General features: G+C 44.4%; 1 protein-coding gene across 2 annotated transcripts in view; it reads left to right on the forward strand.

The window, feature by feature from the left end:
- The first annotated feature begins 478 nt into the window (after positions 1-478).
- Positions 479-23,998, forward strand: part of LOC148033639 (uncharacterized) — a 30,959-nt gene continuing 7,439 nt past the window's right edge. Inside the window, exon 1 of one of the 2 annotated variants that reach the window (XM_087681546.1) lies at positions 479-1,836. In XM_087681546.1, the coding sequence (XP_087537672.1) occupies positions 1,310-1,836 (527 nt within the window). In that variant the 5' untranslated portion in view covers positions 479-1,309. The remainder of the gene's footprint in view (positions 1,837-23,998) is intronic. The other variant, XM_087681545.1, reaches the window with a different exon arrangement.

Raw genomic sequence — 23,998 nt, forward strand, 5'->3', positions numbered from 1 at the left:
TTTAGAAAACAAGCATATTTTCTACTATGCAAGAAAACATTAACTGCATCTCAAGCTGCACAATTGTTTTTGAAGATTGTTTTCACTAACCATGGTTTGCCAAAAGTTATTATTTCTGATCGTGATTTTAGATTTTGTAACAACTTTTGGACTACTTTCTTTGCTAATTTAGGTACTAAGATTGATTTCTCACATGCAAAGTGTGGAAGGAACGCTGGTTAGAACTATATGATAACCTTCAATGTAGACTAGTGTAAATTCTTCCTTCATTTTTCAAATGTTTTGGTCATATTAGACATAAAGTACTCGAACCTCAAAATTTTATGAATGTAATAATGCAATTGACATATTGCAACTAAAGTACTCGAAAGTCAATGTTCTTTTTTTGAATTTTATAGGGGTTTTTCACTAATAGTACTTCTACTAGGTTTTCCGTATGATGCCAATAGATAAATGATGGTTTTTTTGAATGATCATTGATGATGGATGGATGGATCCGTGAATAATGATGAATCCATCCTATTGATGTATAGATGATGATGGTTTTCCACATTATGTAAAATAGATAGATGATGGTTTTCTTGAATAATCCGAGGTGGAGACTAGAAGTTAGAAGCTGAATGCATAGTATGTCGGAGAGCTACTGGATTTTGAATGTCGGTCCACGAAAGTACGCAGGGAGTTTCTAGAATTTGTTCTGTGCAGTGTACTGCTTCTCAGGCAGACAAGCAAAAACCGTTCCTTATATTCAGAATCATCATCTAAGGTCGAGTCAGGTAGCAGAAGTGCCTGCCTAGTGATTTTTCATTAGTGAGCACTGGTGCTTTCTGTCTGGCAAGCAGACAGGATTTTCCATTCAGAATTGCCTGTCCAAGATTTTAGATTCGGAAGCATCATCGAGGTGAAATCATCATATTAGCACAGGTGTCTGTCAAAGATTTTTCATCCAGGTGATATCAGACAGCAGAAGTGTCTGTCTAAGGTTTCTCATTCGGAAGCATCATTCAAGGTGGAACCATGTAGCAGAAGTGCCTGTCAAAGAGGATTTTCATACAGAAGCATTAAGGAGAATTCATGTGACAGAAGTGCCCGTATCAAAGGTTTATTTTTAGAGTCATCAAGCTGAAGTCATACAGCAGAAGTGCCCCTCTCCTCATTGAGAGTAGCAAAGCAATGCCAGTGTGAAAGCCCGGATATCGAGTCATTAGATCAAGGCACTCGAGGTTTGCTAGAAAACCAAGCATCAAACCTGCCTACAGTTGCAACCTTAGCACTTGTCCACTGTCTTCTCAATTAAGGTCTTTCAGCCATGGATATGCATCCGACTGGTCTCCCCCGCCTCGTCGGCCCTGAAGGTGTTGAGTTCCCACATTCGGATGTCTCATCGCAGTTCCGCTACCTGCCAAACAACGTGACTGACGAGATACCCCTAGCTCCCCCTGATGTGCTGCATTTTGCCAGCCGTACACAGCCCCTGCATGTGCGTGCCTCCCCTGTCAGCCCCCGCAGCCCTGCACCTCATCCTATTCGGTTGCGAGAGGAGCATCCAAAGCTGGGGAGCCCTAGAGACACCTCCTCTCCTCACCTTCTACTTCCTCCCGAGCACAAACCTCTCCATTTGACTGCATCAGATTCCAAGTCTCCTTTTGTTCTTCCACCTTCATCTCGTGGTCCTCCAGTACATACCTTTTTACCTCCAACAGATGCCTTGTTTAAAGACAAGCATGATGTGGAGGAGTCTCCTTCCATGGCAAGTGTTACTATAAGCAAGCAGGAGGTTGAAGTGGTGACAATGAAGATAGATGTGCATAATGAAGATCATTCCGTGGACGACTGGTGCGTCTCTTCTTACTTGCAGGGAAGAAGTCTCTTGTGTGTATGTATGATTTAACAAGAGTAGTTGACCCTGGATGCTAAGGTGGATGAATTTGATTATTTGCCTGTTTCTTTATGACCTGTGTTTTGGCTATGATAATTTAAAGTAGTCCAACAATATTGGAAGTCTGCTGATGATGCACCTCTGTTTGCATGCTTCAGCTCATTAGAACATGTAAAAACATGGGCAACAACAAATTTTGATGCTAACAAATTGGTCTGCAAGGATGAAGCTTGCGATCAAATGCCCCTACACACAATTTATTTAGGACCATGGAACTTAGAGCCATTACACTCGTAGGAAGTTTACACATTGTCGTCCTCTCTTTGGCTTTAATTATATTTTCTAGCTAAAGCCAGCTGTAGGCACATAAACCTCCCTTCTGTTCACTGAGATATGATAGAAACGAGCAGATTCAGCACTATGTTTGACTCATGCATTTGAATGGATCTTCCAGCTGTATATTAAACTTGAACTAGACATCCACTTGATTTAAAGAAATGGAGGCAACAATGCAGATTAGCTGCCAGCTCTATAGAAATATTGTGAAAGCTTCTGTTGTCCAGTGCTGACATTACTGGTTCCAGACTTCCTTTGGCTCTTATCCCTCCTTTCTCTGGGAGGTTGCTGTTAGATTGCAGAAAATAACTGCACTCAAGAGAAATGAGCTAAATGCAGGCATGTTGCAGAAGCAGAAGTAGATGAACAGAGGTCCTATGGGTGCCTGAAATTGGTAAAAATTTTAGCACATGATGTCATGTTGCTAAGGAACAAAGCTGGGAGTTAACACTAATTGACCAATCTTTTATTACTCCAATGCAACATGCAGTATAGTCGTTTGTTATCTATTGTTGTCATTAAATTGAGACAGAACAGATGTATATGGATTATTTCAACTCTGAATGTAAGACTGGTGTCTTTTGAAAAAGTTGTCAGGATGCAGCAAAATTATTCAGCTTATTTTGGATCATGAGAGTATCAAATGGGTACCTAGTCAAAATTATTTAAAAGGAAGAAACACTTGATATATGAGTTGCTTTAAGACTTTGATTTTCACCTTAGATGTAGAAAGGGTCACTACAATGTCATTGCTGGTGCCTTGAGGCAGGCATTGAAGTTGCATCTTCCACACAAAATTCTAGAAGGTAATGAACATGGTTTCATGACATTCACTAGTGATTTCTTATGAGTCATTTAAAGAAAATGGGTTGATGATCCATTTTGTGCATGTGTGGCCTGTATTAAGAAAAATAGATCCCAATAGCTTTACAAACCAGATGACATAAAATATGATGTTAAGTAATGACAAAATGATATTTTATAGTTTTCTCCCTGGATAATGGGCACCTTTTGTGCAAACCCAAGGATGGTGACTATTGGTACCTTGTGTTAGTAGAGTACAAGGTAACTTCGTACTGTGTTTCAGAAGGTCTGAAATATGAAATACTGGAAATGCCTGAAATCTTTCAATGTTCCTTTGAAACAACCCCATGAAACATGTGACTTTTCTTGACATATATTTTTATATTTTATTGTGTGCCTAATCAAGGCTGAAAAACTATGTTCTTGAGATGAAATGTTTCAGGTTTGAAACCTTTTGTGGCAATGCTGCCGGTGCTGCTGTTGCTAATCATAACTCTTGCGTTTCTTATTAGAACCCATTCTTAGGTTTCCTAGAGAGGGTGGGATTGAATCTAACTTGATTGGGGTCTTAATAAAAGAAAGTCTACCCATTGTATCTTGCTAGGAGGACCTTAGCCTAACAAGCTAGGCTGAAGGTTCCTAAATCCTCTTCTCTAAGATCTTGAGATGATTGAAGGATTTCCTCTTCAAGATAGGCATATGAAAGCCTTGTAACGTAATTTCAACTTGATTCATTTCTTCACGTAATCCATGGCTTCTCATTCTAGCTTTTTGTTACACTATTCTACAAATAATGACATTCAAGTTAGATTACCCATTACTAGGATGTATGCTAACTTCTCTACATGAAAAAACATGAACTTTTGACAAGTCAATGGAGTTGTATAAATAAGTCATTAGTTGTCATGAGGGCATGTATTTCTGTAAGCCTCATGTAACATGTAGATTAATTTTTAATCACACGTTTAAGTAAATGTTGCACATGTGAGGTGCAACTGAGGTTAGTGCAAATTAATGAGCTTGGGTCCCAAGGGAATCAGTGGATGTCAAGGGCAAAAGTTGTTGTTTGTTACGTTGCACAGATACTAGGTGGTATCTAGTGCCAGCTAGTGGCCTAAGTCATTTATTTGGCATAAGTGTCAGTTGATGAGACTAGAGATGTGGCGTCTAATGATACTTAACGCCAATGTGATGGTCAAAAATGGCACAAAGACACTTGGGAGATGAAGTGGCCTAGCCAATTTAATAATTATTGCATTAATTTTCAGTAATTTTAGACTGAAAATTGATATAATAATGTGGATAATGTTGGAAATTCACTTGGAAAGGTTGCCACTTGTTAAATTTTCCAAAGGGATAATGGGAAAAACGTGGGGAATATTGAGAAATCCTTCACCCTTCACCCGCTGTTTGCATTTTTGCGTTTTGCGTTTAGGGTTTGCAGCCCCAAAAAGGGGTGCCATCCTAGATTGAATGTGCCTATTTATAGGCCACACTCTCATTCATTCCTCATGGCTGATTCATTTAGTCTATCACCTCTTCTCTCCAACCTCTCCACTACCCTCACACCCCTTCAGGAGGACATTGCGGTTCTTGGTTCATGGCTATCTTCATCATCTTCCTTGTGCTACAACACCCTTGTTTCCTTGTAGCACATTCACTCCATAATTTAGAACTTCATCATTCCATTCATCAGAGTTTCTTCTCTCTTCTCTTCTCTTCTCCATGTTTGCCGAGTTCACTCCGTGTTCCTCCCCACAAACCCTAATGTCTCGTTGGTACGTCGCCTTTTGACATGGTATCAGAGCTGGATCTGCTCAAACAATGGCAAAGATTCTCCACTCTAGTGATAGCAAAGATCGGTGGGTGGCAGGTTCAGCATCCACTTCTCTTCTTCTTCCACTGCATCAATATCTCGGTTTTGCAGGTTTCAAGTGTTTTCAGATTGCTGCCCACACCCCTTTCGCGGAGGACATCGCACTCTCAGCTGCCCCTTGCTGTCATCTACAGTCTGGCACATGTTTCCAGCCTGCCACCTGCTGTTTGCAGCTGTTTATAGCAGAGTGACTATTGCCGACCACTTTCCATTCAGAAAATAATCTCGTTTTTGCAGATTTGAGGTATTTCAGCTTGCTGCCCACACCCTAGATGTAGAGGACATCGTGGTTCAAGTTGGTCATTACTGTCTATAACAGTCTGGTGCCTGTTTCCAGCCTACCACACACTGTTCGGAGCTGATTTCAGCATACTGATTGCTATTGTTGGTTTTTCCTACGTTTTTAGTCTTTCTCTCTCCTCACCTGCGTTTTTAGTCTTTCTTTCTCTTGCACTGTCGCCTGCATCAGATCCAACCTTTCTTGGCTGCATTTGCCCACAAAGATCCTTCTTATTAGAGAAGACAAAGATTGGTGGCGGGTTCGACATTAATTTTTGATTTCTCTATCATTTCCGTGTGCATTGGGAGATATCCTTTTTCTCCTTCCCACCCTTCCTTCTCCAGTTTGCCACACCAGTGCCATAGCTTCTTTACCAACAGATGACTAGACTACTGGGTGCTCCTACTGTGGCATCACCGGACACACCATTGATGCTTGCCGACTTTGACCTTTGCTCCCCACCCCCTCAGAGTATATGCGTCTTCCATCGGGCACTCCTTGTGCCACCTCTCCTTTCTGGGCCACAAAATCGTTCTTCATCGGCTATCAGAGTACTATGCTCAAGGCAGTAAGACGCATCCGATACGCACTAAGTCCTTTCGAGCACATGGAGGATCGATCGATACTACGACCTCCTAAAGATTGTTGCAATGCCAGCGGCAGTCTTCTCCTATCTATTTTCGGGTACAGTGGCTACCATGGCTCGCGGTTTTGCAGTCTACTCCATTGAGAGACAGTGATTGTCCGCTCCTTTGAGAGACAGTGGTAGCTTGACCCCTTCCTCTTCTTCGGTTTTCCGGTCCGCTCCATTGAGAAGCAACAATTGTTGTCTACTTATTCCTCAGTTTGAGCCCCACCCTTCACCCTCGCCTACTCAAGTTCAAGAGGCCACCTCTGGGAGTTCGTTACCACCCCAGATACCTTTTTCAGCACGACGAGCGGCACTTTCTTTATCCTTAGACATTTCGGAGTTCGTGATCCATGAGTTTTTGGATACCCTATCTACCTTAGAGAGGGATTCAGAGGGGGATGATCTTTCTTTGCCCTCTGAGGGGGCATTTACATCTACTACGACTTCAGAGGGGGCTCCTATTCCTCCAGTTTCAAAGGGGGTCTCCACCCACCGCTCAATCCTTCGCACACCGTGGTACAAGCCTTTTACCTTCTTCTACCCTTGGATGGGGTGGCTTCCTTCCAGCGGTCATCTTACTTATTGATACCCAGGATCTCGAGGATTTATCTAGGTCGGGGCCTTGAAGATTCAGCCGCGACTTGGTGACGAGGCCTTTATATTCCTTCTTGTATGGATGCATGGATCTAGTGGCTTCTTTCCCGAGGTTGAGTTTCAGGTTCTCCAGTTCACTCTGTCTATTGTTCTCTATTGTAGGTTACCTTTCAGGTGGAAATCTTGGATCTTAGGGATCTTCTACATCTTCTTCCTCCTCTTCTTCTTGCCTTGGTCACTTGGTTAGCATGGAGCCAACTCCCGAGATGGAGTATGGGCATATCCTTATGGTTCTCGGCACCACACAAAGTTTGACATTCCTCCTCTGCATTGCATGTTTTCATCATCTTTGCACTAGGGCGCTTGGGCAAGTAAACAATTTTCCCACGAGGGACACTGTCCAAGTGGCACTTGCTGCATGAGCATTCTTCAGCAGGTAGCATTTCACCTCCACCTCTCTCCTTTCTTCTTCCCCTTTTTGGGTCTGAGAGGGGGTGTTGAGAAATCCTTCACCCTTCACTCGCAGTTTGCGTTTCTGCGTTTTGTGTTTAGGGTGGTTTGCAGCCCCAAAAAGGGGCGCCACCTTAGACTGACTGTGCTTATTTATAGGCCACTCTCTCATTCATTCCTCACTGTTGATTCATTCAGTCCGTCACCTCTTCTCTCTAGCCGCTCCACCACCCTCACACCCCTTCAGGAGGACATTGCGGTTCTTGATTCGTGGCTATTTTCATCATCTTCCTTGTGCTACGGCACTCTTGTTCCCTCGTATCACATTCACTCTATGATTCATAACTTCATCATTCCATTCATCAAAGTTACTTCTCTCTTCTCTTCTCTTCTCCATGTTTGCCGAGTTCACTCCATGTTCCCTTCACAAACCCTATTGTTTCGCTGGTACATCATCTTTTGACAGGGAAGGTTAGGAAAAATGTGGGGAAGGTTGGGAGAGCAAAAACAAGGGCTTAGAGAGAGAGAGAATCATTCATTCTTGTTGGAAACACATGGTGGAGCTGGAGCAGCCATCATGAGCTGAGTTTCAGCAACTACCAATAGCTTGTTTGTAGATTTGGAGTAGTCGACAACTGCACAAGATCCTAGGTAGTTGGGTGACGGTGCCAAGCTGAAGGCGTGAGCAGAATTTGGGTCTCTAGGTGTAGATGACAGCATTCATTGCTGTTGGGATAGGGCAGCAGCTGCATTTGACTGATTTTCAGTCATTTCTTGCGACAAAACTTTGAATTTTCTCTCTCCTCAGCATTCTCTCTCATTCCCTAGCCATTTCATAGCCTTGCTTCAAAGATCTCAGCATTTTGACCTTTGGAAGTTGAGGAATTTCAAATTTCTTAGCTGTAAATCCTAATTTTCTTTAACATTTGCCTTGGGAAGTGTGCCAGACATTGAAGACCCCAAGATCTGAATTATTCAGGGCTGAATGTGATTTTCAGTTGCAATTAGGTGGAGGACTAGCCAACCATAAAATTTGGGTGCATTTCCACTCTTCTTGAAGTGGGTGAAGCCCAATTGACTGCCGAAATCAAGGGGCAAACTAGATTGAAGACTTGCTGGTCACTTGGGACAGCAAGGGGAGTTTGGATTGCGAACGGGATTGGGAGAATCCCATTGTAAATCAAATTCTACTTCAATAAAGCTAAAGAAAAACCGAAAGGGGTGCCAATTCTGGGACCAACTGAGTGTCCATTGTCCAAAGATTGATAGGTAAAGTTGTATTTTTAGTTTCGCAATAAGTGCTTAGTGCTGTAATTAAGTTGTAATTAGGGAATTACCACCATCCATTGAAGGAAGTCTAGTTATATGGTTCCATTGCCGAGATACCATCAAATTCTTTGAATTGGTGGGTGAGTGGCACTTGATTGCAACTTGGGCTTATTGCAATCTTGCTGAAATTGTTCTCAGCAGTGAATTACAGCAAGCATATCTCCACACGATGATATGGGATCAAGTGGAGGCCTGCATCACTCCTTGGTCATTCACGTGGTGAAGGGGGGAATGCAATGACTGATGTTGGACATGGTTCTCAGCATGGACAGCAAGCTGAAAATGTGGGAAATGACCCAAATATTGGCACTTCTATGCATCAAGAGGCTGATGACCAGCGAGAGGCTGAAGAATTCGATGATAGCTTCAAGGATTGGATGTATAGCAGCAAAACTATTTGCTGAATTGGGAAAGGATCCCTAGTTTACTTGATTCTTGAATGCTCCAAGGAAGGATAGCAAAGCCAAAGAGAAGAAGACCTCTTCTAAAGCTTCGGGACAGTCGGAAGTATCGAAGGAGATGCCTAACCTTCTTTGGAAGAGCCCAAAAAGCTTGATGAGGGCAAACAATTGATACCCGTGGGACAACAAGTGAATGCATGGCCTGTTGAGCTAAAAATGCATTAGCTTTACTTAAACGACCCTAAAACTTGCTTAATTAATGAAGAAACCTAGTTTATTTAAAAGAAACGTAATCCTAGAGAGTTTCTGTGTCCCATAAGCACAAACCCACTTGGGAGGGCCCAAACTTTCTATAAATACGTATGCTGCTCTTCATTTAGCCTACAATCTTGTTTTTGCAGATTTCAGGTGTTTTCAGCTTGTTGCCCACACTCCTTTTACGGAGGACATTTCAACCAAAGCTGTCCATTGCTGTCTCCATTAGTTGGCGCCTGATCTCCAGCTCTCTTTATGTAGTTTGGAGCTGATTCCAACCAGGCGATTGCTGTTCCTGTGCAGACCTGTTGCTGTACAGCCTGCCACATAATCACAACCTTGCGTTTGCTTCCTACAGGTTGTTGCCTAGCTGTCTTGTCTGTCAACTGGTAGTTTTCTCTCTCCTCTAGCAGTCACCAGCTCCTATAGGCTGTCGCCCGGCCGTTCTACCTGCGTTTGGTAGTTTTTTCTTTCCTGTAGGTTGTCCTGCTTGCATTTTTAGTCTTTCTCTCTCTTGCAGGCTTTCTTGCCTGCGTTTCTAGTCTTTCTCTCTCCTATTGCTTGTGTTTTTAGTCTCTCTCTCTTCTCATTGCTGTCTGCATTAGATCCAGCTTCTCACTGCTGCATTTGCTAGTGTTCGACATCCAAAGGCTGCCTTGTTGCGATTCGGGATCCGTTCAGAGTACGATACACTCTCTAGTTCATTACGCCTGCCCTAATCCTTGAGATATAGGAGTTTAAGGTTTAGTATTCATTCAGTGCATAGTGTGTTTGTTGCACGAGCATTGTATATTCAGTAGTTATATCACTTCAGTTATTTTCTGTGTTCATTGTCGTTGAGTTATCCTAACCCTAACTGTGTTCTTTTATCAGTCTGTGCTTTGTCATACGATTGTTATTTGTGTTTTTGTGCCAAAGTATTTCTTTACATGGTATAAGAGCCTGGTACTCTCTGAGAAACGTAGGCCTTTGATCTGAAAGCTCTTCGCAAGAAGCAAGAACAACGGTAGGTTTAAATGACTTCGAACATATCAACACCAATTCAGTTTCCAGAACAACCTATGCCGAGAACCGAGCAAGAGTGGACAGAACAGCTTGCTCCGCAAAGTTCCGACATGGTGGAAGACACTTCTGACAACACGGAAGAAAGGCTATACGAGCTTTCCATTGAAGAATATCATGTGATCATGGACTTTAGACAAAAGAAGATTGAGGAGCTCGATCGAAGGATTGCCCTTCAAGAGAAGCTACTCAATGAATTTCTCTCTTCAGATGTTGTGCATAAATTTGATGATATTATAAGACCGTTGAGACCTCCCTCAAGGATGGGCCCCCTGTTAGAGAAAGAGATCCGGAGTATGTTCCATTCTTTCATCCTCTTCCGTCTACTCCGGTGCAAGGTACTTTAGATTCGTCTTTTGTTCCTTTGTCTTTTACCTCTTCTACTTTGCAATATATTGGTAGAAATCATGAGGAAGATAGAGTATAATCAATTGACTATGGAAAATGTTCTCTTGAGGACCAATTCTTGTATGTTAACACACATCGTAGGGATTATAAGAAAAAGCTAGGTACCTCTTCTTCTACCCTTCATTTCAGTTTACTTCTCAAAATAAGAATGAATTTGGTGTTTTTATTTCTACATTGTATGGTGCATCATCATCATCATCATCATTTAATTTTTAATCATTAAATGGTAAAAATGAACAAAATGCATCTGCACCTTTCACACCACAAATTCAAAACCCACCCTTCCCACCACATTTTTTCCCTGCTTCTCCACTTCCTTTTACACCATTTATATCCCCCTATCAAACACCTCATGTTGCATATTACACCGCACCGGGGGGCTATGGAAATATAGACACTGCCTTTAGGATCTCATTCTTTCCTTCATCATATAGGCACCGCCTTTAGGACCTCATCCTTTCCTCCATCGGGTGGTATTCCATCTACTTCTCACACACTTTCGGAGTCATTGCAACGTGGGTATCCCCCCCAGTCTCTCTGGAGTATGTATCAGTTGGTATCACAACTTACCTTTATAGCATGACCTAGTGGACCTCCCGGTCATTCTACTGTGCCCTAGCCAAGCTTTGGACAGGGCTTTCATGTCCCAGTGCCTCCACCTCCATCGATACCTTATAAAAATATTCATGTTCTAGTGCCTCCGTATCAATTGGCACTCATTGGACACTCCCAGCCTATTTTTGCCTGCCCATCTTTTCCCCCTCATTCTTCCTATCAGACACACCCGCCACCATCGTCTTATCCTCCACCTCCATCTTATCCCACTTTCTTGACACCTCTTGATTCCAACTCATCTTTTGCCAAGCATGCTTTCAATGATAAGACTCGTTTTAATGGGTTAAAATTTACCACTTGATCGAACTTGATGAGACATGTCTTTGACTCCAAGAACCTATGGGATCTTGTGCAGGGGTTGAAACCCCAACCCGATTCCGCATTTGTTCATATGAGGTTGTCCGCTCATGGAAGGCTAGGAGTATCTCCGCTATTGTCAACCTGATGTAGGGCTTATTGCCTGAGTTTCATTATTGGCTTCAGCATTTTGACTTAGTGTCAGAATGATGGGCACATTTGACTTACCGCTATGCGGCTCGGGATAGGATCCGTCGTATAAATCTTGACCATGAGCTCCAACTCTTTAAAATCACTGACCCGGATGACTTGAAAGTCAAGTTGATTGAGTATATCAGTGACTTCTTGCTGAATTCAGGGACCGCCAAGTCCTCTAACGATCAAGTCACATTGTTTCTGAACAAATTCCCCAGGAAATACTTCAATTTTGTGGAAGATATAGTTTCAAAGCATACCTACTTTCTATGAATTTGAGTGTCAGCTGTTGTGTTACGCATAATTGTTCGATCAATTTCATATGAACTCTTCCTCAGAGGGTTTCTTTTTGCTCATTCTGAGAAGGGGCAACAAGGGAAGGGTAAACAAAATCAAACCTCTACTTAAAATAAAAAACAAAATCAATTTGGGGAATCACAAGGAAACTCCTAGTCTCACAACTCAAACAAGGGTGGCAGAATGTAGCCGAAAAAGAATAGGTATTATCAACATTGTCAAAAGGCTCGTCATTTTGACGACGAGTGTGGATCAAAGGCCAGAGGCACAACACCCAAATCTATGTCTTAGACCCTTGCCCCTTAGTGGGACAAACCCCAGCAGGGGAGGCAGGGTGATAGCAAGGGGCAGTTTGAAGGTCAGACTCATATTGCCACCGCTCAGCCATCTCAGTCGCGACAACGTTCTCAACTCCAGAGGGCTTGTCTGACTGGTCTGCTGAGGGCCATATCGTCTCCATAGAGACATCAAATGCGAGTCTCGTCCACATTTGTGAGTTGCCTCTTGACGAGGTTACCGCAGAAGTCCACTCGTCACAGTCAAGCACTTCAACTCCAGTTTGGATTGTGGACAATGGAGCTACACATCATATGACTCCTATAGTGGACATTTTCCGTACCTGAGCCCCTGCAGCCGGGCGAGTTTGCGTAGGAAACAACTCCTCGGTCAAGATTCAAGCTCAAGGTAGCGTCAGTTTTGCCATTGACAAGGTTTTGGATCTGGTTTCACTGGACAATGTATGCCATGTCTCCCAGCTTGGGGTGAACTTGTTATCTGTTCAGCAGCTTTGGTAATTGGGGCGAGTGGTTTTCTTTACAGCGACCATAGTCGAGATCCTTGACTCTCAGATTAGTTTAGTTATTGCTCGTAGTGAGGCACAGCCTAATGGCCTTTACCACACGACACACTTTCTGACCGAGCCGACAGCCGAGGGCTCTGTGTTTCATAACTTCGAGGCATTAGCCACATCTCGGGAGCATACAAACAATGAGCGTCTTTGGGACTTTTGCTTAGGGCATCTTGGTTATGACTCTCTTTATGAGTTATCCCGCCGTCAACTTGATGAGGGCCTTCACCGCCTAAAACTAGCTCGCGATGTCTATAAAGCTTGTCAGCTCGGAAAGCAGCACTGTACCCCATTCCCTTAGCAGTAACACATCGTGTTGAGGAGCCTCTTAGATTGTTTCATGTTGATCTTTGTGGGTCGACATCCACTGCCGCCTTAAATGGCACACTGTACTTCTTTTAGATAGTGGATGATCATTCTAGATACATGTGGGTATACTTTCTCAAGCATAAGTCCGATGCTTTTACTTATTTTTCTGCTTGGGTGCTATTGGTTCGTAACCAGACTAGACGTTGTGTTGGTTGTATGAGGAGTGATAGCGGTGGTGAGTTTATCTCCTACGAGTTTTCCGAGTTTCTACTGAAGCATGGCATCCCTCGCCAGCTCACCTTTACTAACTTTCCCTCTCAGATTAGAGTCGTAGAGTGTAGGAACCGGACAATCATGGAATTGGCACGCTTTATGCTGTTCACAGCAGAGCTTCCTGAGCGCCTTTGGGATGAGGCTGTTAACACTTCGGTGTACATCCTCAATCGGTACCCGACTGCGGCGCTTCTTCAGAAGACCCTGTATGAGGCATTTTTTGGCTCTCAGCCAGTCATTTCCCACTTCAGAGTCTTCGGGTGTCGTTCTGGGGGATGCATTTTTTTGTCAAAGCAGAAGTACGCACTTCAGCTAGTGGAACAACACACTTTGGATTAGACACAAACTGTGGCCATGCCTCTTGATCCTACTGTCCACTTGTCGAAGGATAGCCTAGAATAGCCCTTCGATGCACATATCTATTGCTCTGTTGTAGAAAAACTACTTTGGTTAATTCACACTAGGCCAGATTTAGCTTACTCAATTAGCATACTCAGTCAGTATTTCATTGCACCTAGGATGTCACATTGGATTGCATGTCTTCGTGCGTTGTGTTATTTACGGTGTACTTATTCTTATGGCCTGACATATGGTTTTGGTTTCTGTTTGCAAGGGCACATTGATTCTGATCGGATAGGAGATCCCGACACTCCACGTTTCCATGGCGGCTACCTCTTTATCTTGGGCACAGCTCCCATTTCTTGGTCAAGCTGTAAGCAGGAGATTGTGGCGGCTTCTACGGTCGAGGTTGAGTACCGGGCTCTCTTCGATGGCACCACCGAGGCCATCTACTTAAGGAGTTCATTAGCGGCACTTCATTTCCCATGCGACTCTCCCACCGTTGTTTATTGCGACAACCAGAGTACCATTGCCCTTGCGGGCAATCCGAATATTACACCACGGACGCGGCATGTGGGAGTCCACCTCCATTTTTCCAGAGAGCAGGTTGAGCTAGGCACTATCCGTCTAGAGTTTGTGCCTACATCGTAGAAGTTTGCAGATATTTTGACCAAAGCGGTCAACCGGCCGGTTCTTCAGTACCTATTATCTAGGATCGGTTTGGGTACTCCCTCCCCTACTTCTTCAGCTTGACGGGGAGAGGGTGCTTCCCTCTTGCTTTCCCTTTCAGTTTGAGAGGGGTCTTGATAGTGATAGTGATGATGCTTACCATTTTTAGACATTCATTCCTGTATTGTATTATGGACCTTTGTAACTTCATCCGCACTGTCAGGATGACCTGATTGTAAAAGAGCGCTTGGGCAAGTGAACAATTCCCTTGCGAGGGCATTGTCCAAGTGGCACCGTTGCATTTCATCTTGCGTGAGCATGACATCTTGTATCGCCCTTTGCATTACCCCATGCATTGGCATTCTGTTCATGTAAATATACATCTGTGCGCATTTATCCCTTTTCGGTCTTTTGGAGTAGTTGACTCTGGATCCACCATATTCGTGGCATTGCCCATGGCAGTCTCCAAGGCAGTTTTTCCTTAGCTTGCTTGCCTGCTTTGCTTTTCTTGCTTGCTTCATATATTTGCTATACCCATAGCCATTTTCCTTCTTCATCAACACCCAGTAATGGTAGGGATAATGTGCTTGTTTTGTGAAGGTCTTGGGTCGACCATCCTTATCATTCTCCCGTTTGGAGCATGGATACTCAATAGGACGAAAATTGGTTTGAACCTGTCAGAGTGCAGTGATGCGGAAGCGTGGGACCAAGACTGAGAGAGAGAGTGAACATTGAGAGAAGAGAGAGAGAGAGAGATAGTAGAACAAGATTTGCTATAGGAAGTATGCTGAATACAAAGGAATGCAAGTTTGTACACAGGAGCAGTGCGTATGTCTACGTATCTCCTCCTCGTTGATGTCACTACACGCGCACAACTCGAGGACAGCAAGGCTTGATCACGATTTGATCTCCACAAACTGCTGAGAGTGCCTGCGAATAATTGAGAGTGTGCCAAAAGACTGGCTATGTATAGCCTGAAAAAGAACAATGTCCAGCATCAGGTCGGTTGCACTGACTGCATAAAAAATGCCAAAAACTGTCCGACTGTAGAGTCCTTTGTCCGACTGGACAATCCTTTGCCATGTGGCATCTGCGACATCTCCCCCCACACGTGTGACTACTGACTTGGTAAAAATGATGACATGGCACCTGCTGCTGACGTGGCACTCAGACTGACTTTGAACTGCTCCGTACACTACCTGAAAGAGAAAAATGCCTATGTCCAAGGGATGATCTCTAACACCCCCTCTCAGATCTTGGACGAGGCATAAGGCTAAGGGATTTGGCATGTCTCCGAAGAAGAGCCTAGGAAGTGCCTTCGTAAACAAATTTGCAAGATTATCCTCCGTCTTGCAGTACTCCATATGAATGGTCACATCCAGAAGCTTCTTCCTAATGAAGTGGTACTGGATCTCGATGTGCTTCGTCCAGGCATGGAATACAGGATTCTGGACCAAGGCGGCAATGCAACTCTCGTTGTTGCATTGTAGAAGAGTAGGACGAGTTTGAGGGCAGCCAAGCTCCTGCAACAATCTCCAAAGCCACACAACCTCACTTGTGGTGGAAGAAGCAGCCCGATACACTGCCTCAGTAGAAGAAAGGGCTACCTGTCAGAAGTGGTGCAACAAACATAAGCTGTAATAAATTGCTGAAACAAAAGACAAAAGAGAGGGAAAGAAAGAACACAATATAGATGAGAACTTAGATGTATACTCGGGAAATGGAATCCATATATCAGATACGAGACTGTCACATACAACAGTGAGTTACTGGCTGTGTGGGCATTGACACCGGCTCCTCTCTCCATGAGAACTCCAAGTGGTGAACTGGCCAACTAAGGAGGAGCCCAGAAGAATAGGCATAAATAATGCCATAAAATATGTTAGGCCAGCCAGCTATAAATGCCCAATATGACCATAAAATGACACAATAAAAAATGCCTAAATAACCTAAATAATGTGCCCAAGCCTTTGCAGCTCAGACTCACACATGAGTTGACATATCTGCTAACACCCTCTCTCAGATCATGGGTGATCTCAAATCTGATACAATACAATGGTGCAATGAGAATGAATCATAAACCATACAACATAGAACCACCCAGTAGAACCATGGATACCCAAGCAGTGGGTGATCAAGCCACCACCAAGGTGCCTCGGAGAGAACCTAATGTCCATGTTGATCGTACTAGCTCCGGAAAATAGAGAAGATCATAGTATATCTCTATGTCTGTCCCAATGTCTCTCAATAGCATACATGACCATCCTGTCAAAAATACATTTGGAACATATGTGACCATGAATTCCCTGCCTTTGGCCAGATTGCTAAAGTGTCCCCTCATGTGAGCTCCAGACGAAAGCCACCCGTTCTCTGTCAAAGAACCAGCCCATCATGGACTTGGATATCAATCCTAGCTCCAGGATTTAGAAGAGAAGTAGAGAAGAGAAGATATTTGGAGAGGAAACACGGCCAAAACACGAGCACAGACTGCAAAAAACAAGAGTTCACATACAGTATAACCCAAAATCTGACCATAAGAAGACAAAAACTGCTGCAAAAAGTCAAAAAATCAATCAAAAACTGCCAAAAACAGCAAAAACGACCTGAAGGTATAGTCGCCCCTCCAGGAAGGAGGCAGGAACACCAAAATGCAGGCTGGATACTGCCACAAACAGGCTGGAAGACTGTCGCAGCAGCCTGAAAACTGAAAATGCAGGCAGCAGAGGGGCTGTAGACAGCAGGCGATTGCAAATCTGCAGAAAACGCAGGTAAAGCAGGTCGCCTGTATGGAGCAGCAGTCACCTGATTAGCAAGGGTGAAAACAGTCCTGAAATGAGCAAGAAAACACAGCAGGAGCACAAATCCTGAGCTCTAATACCATGTTAGAAGTGGTGCAGCAATGGAAGCGTAAGCATAAGCTGTAATAAATTACTGAAACACAAGACAAAAGAGAAAGGGAAAGAAAGAACACAATATAGATGAGAACTCAAATGTATACTCGGGAAATGGAATCCATATATCAGACACGAGACTGTCGCATACAACAGTGAGTCACTGGCTGTGTGGGCACCGACATCGGCTCCTCTCTCCACAAGAACTCCAGGTGGTGAACTAGCCAACTAAGGAGGAGCCGAGAATAAATAGGCATAAATAATGCCATAAAATATGTCAGGTCGGCCAGCAATAAATGCCCAATATGACCATAAAATGACACAATAAAAATGCCTAAATAACCTAAATAATGTGCCCAAGCCTCTACGGCTCAAACTCACACATGAGCTGACATATTTGCTAACACTACCGTGGGTTGCTTCTTGCTGTTCCATGAGATAACACCTACATCGAAGGTAAAACAATAGCTTGTAGTAGACCGCCGGTGGTCCACATCACTAGCCCAATTCGAGTCGCCCCAACCTGCAAGAGCAAGATCTGAAGCACCTGTACCTGTTGGATAAGAAATCCCTAAGTCAAAGGTCCCCCTCAAATACTGAAGAATCCTCAGGGCAGCTTGCCAATGCACCTGTTTTGGTTCACTCATGAACCCCGCCAAGAGATCTACAACAAAACAAAGATCAACACGAGTGTTGAGGAGCCAAATCAATGATCCAATTAGCTGATGGTAGTGGGAAGCATCCATCAAGGGAGAATCTGAGTGTAAAGTGGCCTTCCAGTTCGGATCCATAGGAGTAGAAATAGTCCGACAAGTCTCCATCTCAAAAGTCACCAAGAGCTCTTGAACGTATCTATGTTGAGAGATGAAAATCCCCCTTTGAGATTGATAAATCTCGTGACCCAAGAAGAAATGAATAAGCCCCAAGTCCGTCATGTCGAACGTTTGATGTAAAGCTGTCTTTGTCTATTCTGTGCATGGTCACTTGTAATAATCAAATCATCAATATACAACACAAACAACACATGACTAGTCTCCGAAGTGTGTACATAAAGTTGCGGATCGGCCTGGGAGTGCCGATAACCCAACTTTGACTAAAGGAACGAGTTAATCTTCTCGTTCCATGCATGCGGAGCTTGCTGTAGGCCATACAAGGCCTTCTTCAACCTGTATACTTTCCCATATAGGGATCCAAAGCTAGGAGGTTGCTCCACATAGATCTCCTCCTTCAAGTCACCATTGAGGAAGGCTGACTTCACATCCAACTGGTAGATAGACCATCTCCTATGGCCAGCCAAGGCAAGAACAGCTCTAATAGTCGCTATACGAGCAGTGGGGGCAAAAGTATCATGGAAGTCAATGCTTGGGCACTGAGCAAAACTTTTAGCAACAAGGCGGGCCTTGTGCTTGGTCTTGAAGACCCACTTGACGCCAATCACTTTCTTGTGAGAGGGATGAGGCACGAGGTACCAAGTGCCATTCCTCTCAATAGCCTCCAACTGGGCTTCCATAGATTTCCGCCAATGGTCGGACTGCAAAGCCTCTTTTATGGAGGTGGGTTCTTGATCTTGCATAGCACGGATCATCAAACAATAGTTAGAGCAAACAAGCTCCGTAGAATGTGCTTGGTGCCTCCGTGACCTCCGCGGTCCATCCTGCGGTTTCCACTCCTCAAGAATCCCCTTGATCCTTGAATCTCGGAGTGTGTCACGGGCCCAACGAGAAGGAGGCTTTCCTTGCGTCGCTCTGCATCTGCTGAAGACTCAGGTACATCCATCGGCGGAAGCTCCATTGGGATGGCCGGTGGAAGAGAACACTCTGCATCTGAAGTAGAATCTTCATCAAGAGGCTCTGGCTCCAAAGGGACTATCTCGGGAACCTAACTGTCCCTCGGATCTCCAAGTACGGGGTGCTCCTCACCCCTTGTTATGGCCGACACGAACTGCATATCTCGGGTCATGTAGACATTCCACTTCACGGGATCATACAGGCGATATCCTTGGGACTGGGAGCTGTAGCCAACAAAAATCGTGTCTTCGGGAAGCCGCTTCGAATTTGTCTCGCTGAGGCTTAGGGATATGCATATATGCGTCAAGGTTAATTGTTAATGTAACAATTAACATTAAATGTGATATTGCCATTAAATTTAATGATCATATTAAAAATCACATATCACTATAAAAACAAAAATGTTGATACCTATATGGGCCACAAGAGTTCAGCTACTAACGATGGCTTGCCATAGCTGTGGAGTGGTAGCTTTCTTGGACTCCAATCATCAGTACCCTTGAAAACCCTTGTGCACAAGTATCTCCTAAATACAAAATCCAAACATGAGTAATGGACAAGAAACTTACCTTTTCATACCCATCACCTGTAACAATGTCCCCCGTGCATGCCCCTTTCGCTAGCAATGTCCTATACTATGTCGAGGATGTGAAATTTTGATGCTTTGCTTATCATTTTATTAAAGAGCTCATCAAATGTGCAAATGTGACTTGCACATGTGAGGTGCAGGTTGGTTCCACAGTGTGGAACCTAGGACCCCAAAATATTAGTGATTGCCAAAGGTAAAAGTTGTAATAAGCTATATTGGATAGGTACTAGGTGGTATTTGGTGTCAAAATTTGGCCTAAATGATTTAGTTGAGTGACACTAGAGAATTGGCATTAGTCAATTAATGAATGTGAGTTCGGGGCTAATGAGTCCTCAGGATCACTTGAAAGATAAATTGGCCTTGCCAATTTAATTATTGGCTAGTTAGATTTTTTTTTGAGTCATAAATAATTATTAAATTAATTTTTAAAAATAAAAATTCTAAAAATTAATTTGATAAAGTTGGATAATACTAGAAATTGTTTTTGGAAGATTGCCACAAACCAAAACTTGCACGTGCAAGTAGGAAAAATGGTTTTGGAGAGAGAGAGAGAGTCATTCTGTGGTGCACCGGTTTGAGATAGGCTGTGTGATCAGGTAATGTGCTGTTGGAGACCATTTGCAGCCATTAGGGGAGGCTTTTGGACTAGGTGACTGCAGCCCAAGGCCCTATGGATGTAGGGGTAGCATTTAGCTCTAGGTAACAACAGTTTTGGGAGGTCTTGGCAGTCTATGATAGCTTCCATGGCTATCTAAACAGGGCAACAAGAAAATTTCTCTAGTTCTAACTTCCCCTCTCAGATCTTGGATGTGGCGGAAGGCCAAAGGAGATGCAGATTGGAGGGTGGCAGGAAGAGTGTCAATGTCGATGTAGTTAGCCAGCCAAGTAGCAAGACTTCCATAGAAACATCCGATCAAATGGAAGGCTACCAAAGGGCAATGAAAACAAAGAGGTCTCGAACAAATCGCTCCAGAAAACTCTAGTTGGGGATGGGTGAGCCAAGCCTCTAACCCAACTATGAGATGATAGCGAGGAACTATTGAAGGCACCATAAGTTGCATAGAAATACTAGGGACCAAGGGCCAAGCGGTAGGGAATGGTGGCTCGATGGCGAAGAAAGGGGGAGCTGTATAAAAGAAAGGTCCAAAGTAGATTGAAACCCTGAAGAAACTCCTCACGATCCTAGGAAGCCCTCCCTAAAACACAAAGGACCAAGAAATCCACAACCTCATCACCAATATCGTTTCCCTTTGAAAGGGATGGGAGGTATGAGGGAACCGCCAGAGGAGATGGTGGGGGATGGGATGGAACTTGTGGGATAAATGGTGCACAATTAGGAATAGGTGTGGCAATAGAAAACTGCCTTGGAGGGCCTTGCACAATGGAAGGGGAATGGAGCATAGATAGCCCCCTCTTGCCAACCTGTCATAAAAGTGGCTCATGTTGAAGAATCCTCAACAAAGATAGTCGGCTCGGTGAAGACAACGTGGATCTTGAGTCTAGGAAGGCTGCAGTGACGAATGGTATATATTCCAACACTTCTCCTCAAGGTGCGAGGTCTTCCCACAATGAGGACGTGGCCTAGATCTTCCCTTGTCTTTAAACTTGGAAAGCATAGCCACATCACTTGAACGCAATGCAACATTCTTTCGAGTCTATTCCTTTTGCAACAAGAGGCTTTCCAATTCCACAAAAGTAAGGGGTTGCCAACATCAAAGAGGTGTGAAAACCAAGACATGACTTTGGAAGAGAGTTCATTGTGATGTTCATCAATTTAGCATCTTGAATAATCTCATCAACATTGAGCAGTTGCTCATTCCAATCCTGTATATGAGTAAGGTGATTTGTCATGCTATCACCCTCATCTATGTTTACATTCATCAACTCTCTGTGAAGATAGGAGATCTTGGCCTTATTGCGGGCAGCAAACAAACACTTAAGTATGTCCCATGTTGATTTTGAGGTCTTGCAAGACCAAATATGTGGAGTGATGGCCCTTTTTACTAACAATGCTATCAAGGAAAGTGCTTGAGTATCCTTCGAATCCCATTTCCTTTGATTCTCCGTAGGAGGGGTAGTAGCACCAGCACTAGCAATGTGTCCTCAAGCATGACACTGAGGTGTCTAAGATGCGAGACCTCCTAGTCGCTGCAAGTCACCTGTAACATAGATCCACAAGTTCTTTGCAACAAGAAGGTTGCGGACCAGAAAACTCCACAGCAGGTAGTTGGAGCCATTAAGCTTCTCCTCTTGAGTGAGGACACCAAGAATGTTGCTCTGATCATTATTCCCTTGACGCCCCAAGTCGTTAGTAATGAACAAAAATCTGCAGCCAAACACTTTAGTGCTGAAGTATGGTGTGTACTCCTCGGAGGACAAAAAATCCCCACGAGATTTAGAAACAAGCACCAAATTGTCACACAAATGCCAAAGTGTGCATAATGTCACACAAATGAGCACTCAGCCTAGAAATAACAGCAATGCATTGCTGTACCACACCTGCCTCAAAATGCGTGCCCTCAAAAGTACAAATTACAGCAACTTAATGTTGAGTCTCACCTTTGAATCTCCCCAAATTTTGTTACCAAATCTGACTGGCACAACAAATTAATGCTGCCGTACCACTTGTTATTTGCCTTGCAATGTGTATCATGCAAAAGCCCCAAATTTCTTCGCAAAATTTCAAAGAAATTGAAGATATTTATATCTTACAATCCGAATTTTCGCAGAAATGTCGCCTCCTGATGCATGCCAACAATATCCAACAACACCTGGGAGCCACCTCATGATGCGTGCCAAAGCCAAAAAAGAGAAAAGCCTCAAATTTCTCACACCAATGTCGAAGAAGTGCAATGTTGGCAAATTCAGTGGAGATTCATGCACGTGAATGTGAATCGGGCAAAAGCCCCAACTTTCCTGGAGAAAATTTGAGAAATTGGAAAAGTTGATTGAAAATCTCAAAATTTCTTGGCACGCAGTGTGAGAAATTGAAATTTCTTCGAAATTAGATATGCAATGAGCAAGATGAATGAGAAATGGCAGAAGTTTTCGAAAACCCCCAAATTTGGAAAATTAGGGCTTTTATGTTTTTTCTCAGATCTGCAAAAAATGGTAGGGCAGGATTGAGAAAATGGCGAGGAAGGTTGAGAAAATGGCAAGTAGGTTTGAGAATATTACGAACAAGGCTAAGAGAGGCTATGTGTATAGATTTGTATGTAAGACTTTGTACAGGACTAAGTGCAAGTTGAAAATAGTAGCAGTAGCTTCTCCAAAACAGTAACTTCTCTTCCTTGGGCTGGACGTTGGTTGTAGCAGGACCTTGGTGGAGCAACACCATTGACGATGGCTATTCGGAATCCGCGTGTGGAAGCAGCTCTGATACCACATGTTGGAAATGGCGAGAGAGAGAGAGAGAGAGAGAGAGAGAGAGAGAGAGAGAGAGAGAGAGAGAGAGAGAGAGAGAGAGAGAGAGAGAGAGAGAGAGAGAGAGAGAGAGAGAGAGAGAGAGAGAGAGAGAGAGAGAGAGAGAGAGAGAGAGAGAGAGGCAGTGAGGAGAGAGAGAGAGAGAGAGAGAGAGAGAGAGAGAGAGAGAGAGAGAGAGAGAGAGAGAGAGAGAGAGAGAGGCGAGCGTGGAGATGGCCGTCATTCGCGTCCGGCTCCTGTGCCGCCAGCAGAAACCCTAAATCGCCTCGTTCGTCGTTTCCTGCCTGCAAGTTGTCGTTTCCTGCCGCCGAACGTCCGCCTGCACGCGCCCGCCTACCTGTGGAGGCTCAAGTTTCGCCGACGACACCCGCACTTCACAGGTCTGCATCGTCCCTGCCTCTTTTCTTGCCGTCGCATCCGTCCTCTGCCGTGGCCATCAGGTCCAAACCCGCTCGCCCTCTGCTGTGCGACTGTGGCCCACTGCAAGGAGTTCTGCTTGACGTCTCCCCTCGGACGTTGCACACTCACCTGGATCTGTGCCCTCAGCTGCTCGCCTGCCTTCACACGCCCTATTCGTCAGGGGTTCACCGGCGCGCGTCTGTCCTGTTCTGCACAGGTGCCCCGTTGCAGTCCTGTTGCTGCAGCCAGGTGGTTCCCTGATTGTGCCGGTTTGCGGGACTTGCGGAGCGAGCAAGAGAGAGAGACAGAGAGCGAGAGAGAGAGAGAGAGAGAGAGAGGAAGGGACAGGCAGATAGACATTTTACAAGGACAGATCTGTGTCGAGGAGGCAGCAGATTATTGAAGAGCAGAGACTGTAGACAGTGCATCCTGCTGCTGCAGTGAGGGAGCGAGCGAAAGAGAGAAGACAGCGGTATGGCTGGCCTGGATATGGATTTTCTCGACCGGACGGTGGCAGCCCTTGGCCCTGATTCCGATACCGAGGAGCCGGGGGATATGGTGCCATGCACGGAGGAGCCGCCTCCGGGTTCTGAACTGCTGCCGGCAGGCAAACGCTCTAAGCACACTTCAGACGAGCCAATGGGTCCTCAGGACCGTTCCTATGCGCAGGTTGCCTCCGAACCTGTGGATTCGCAGGAAATAGACTGGGAGCATTTGCTGGACTTTGCCAATACTCTGCTTGGCGATTATGTCCAGCATAATA

The sequence above is a fragment of the Lygodium microphyllum genome, chromosome 7, assembly GCF_053477565.2.
Source record: "Lygodium microphyllum isolate KBCC chromosome 7, Lygodium_microphyllum_v1.1.10, whole genome shotgun sequence".
NCBI classification, from domain to species: Eukaryota; Viridiplantae; Streptophyta; class Polypodiopsida; order Schizaeales; family Lygodiaceae; genus Lygodium; species Lygodium microphyllum.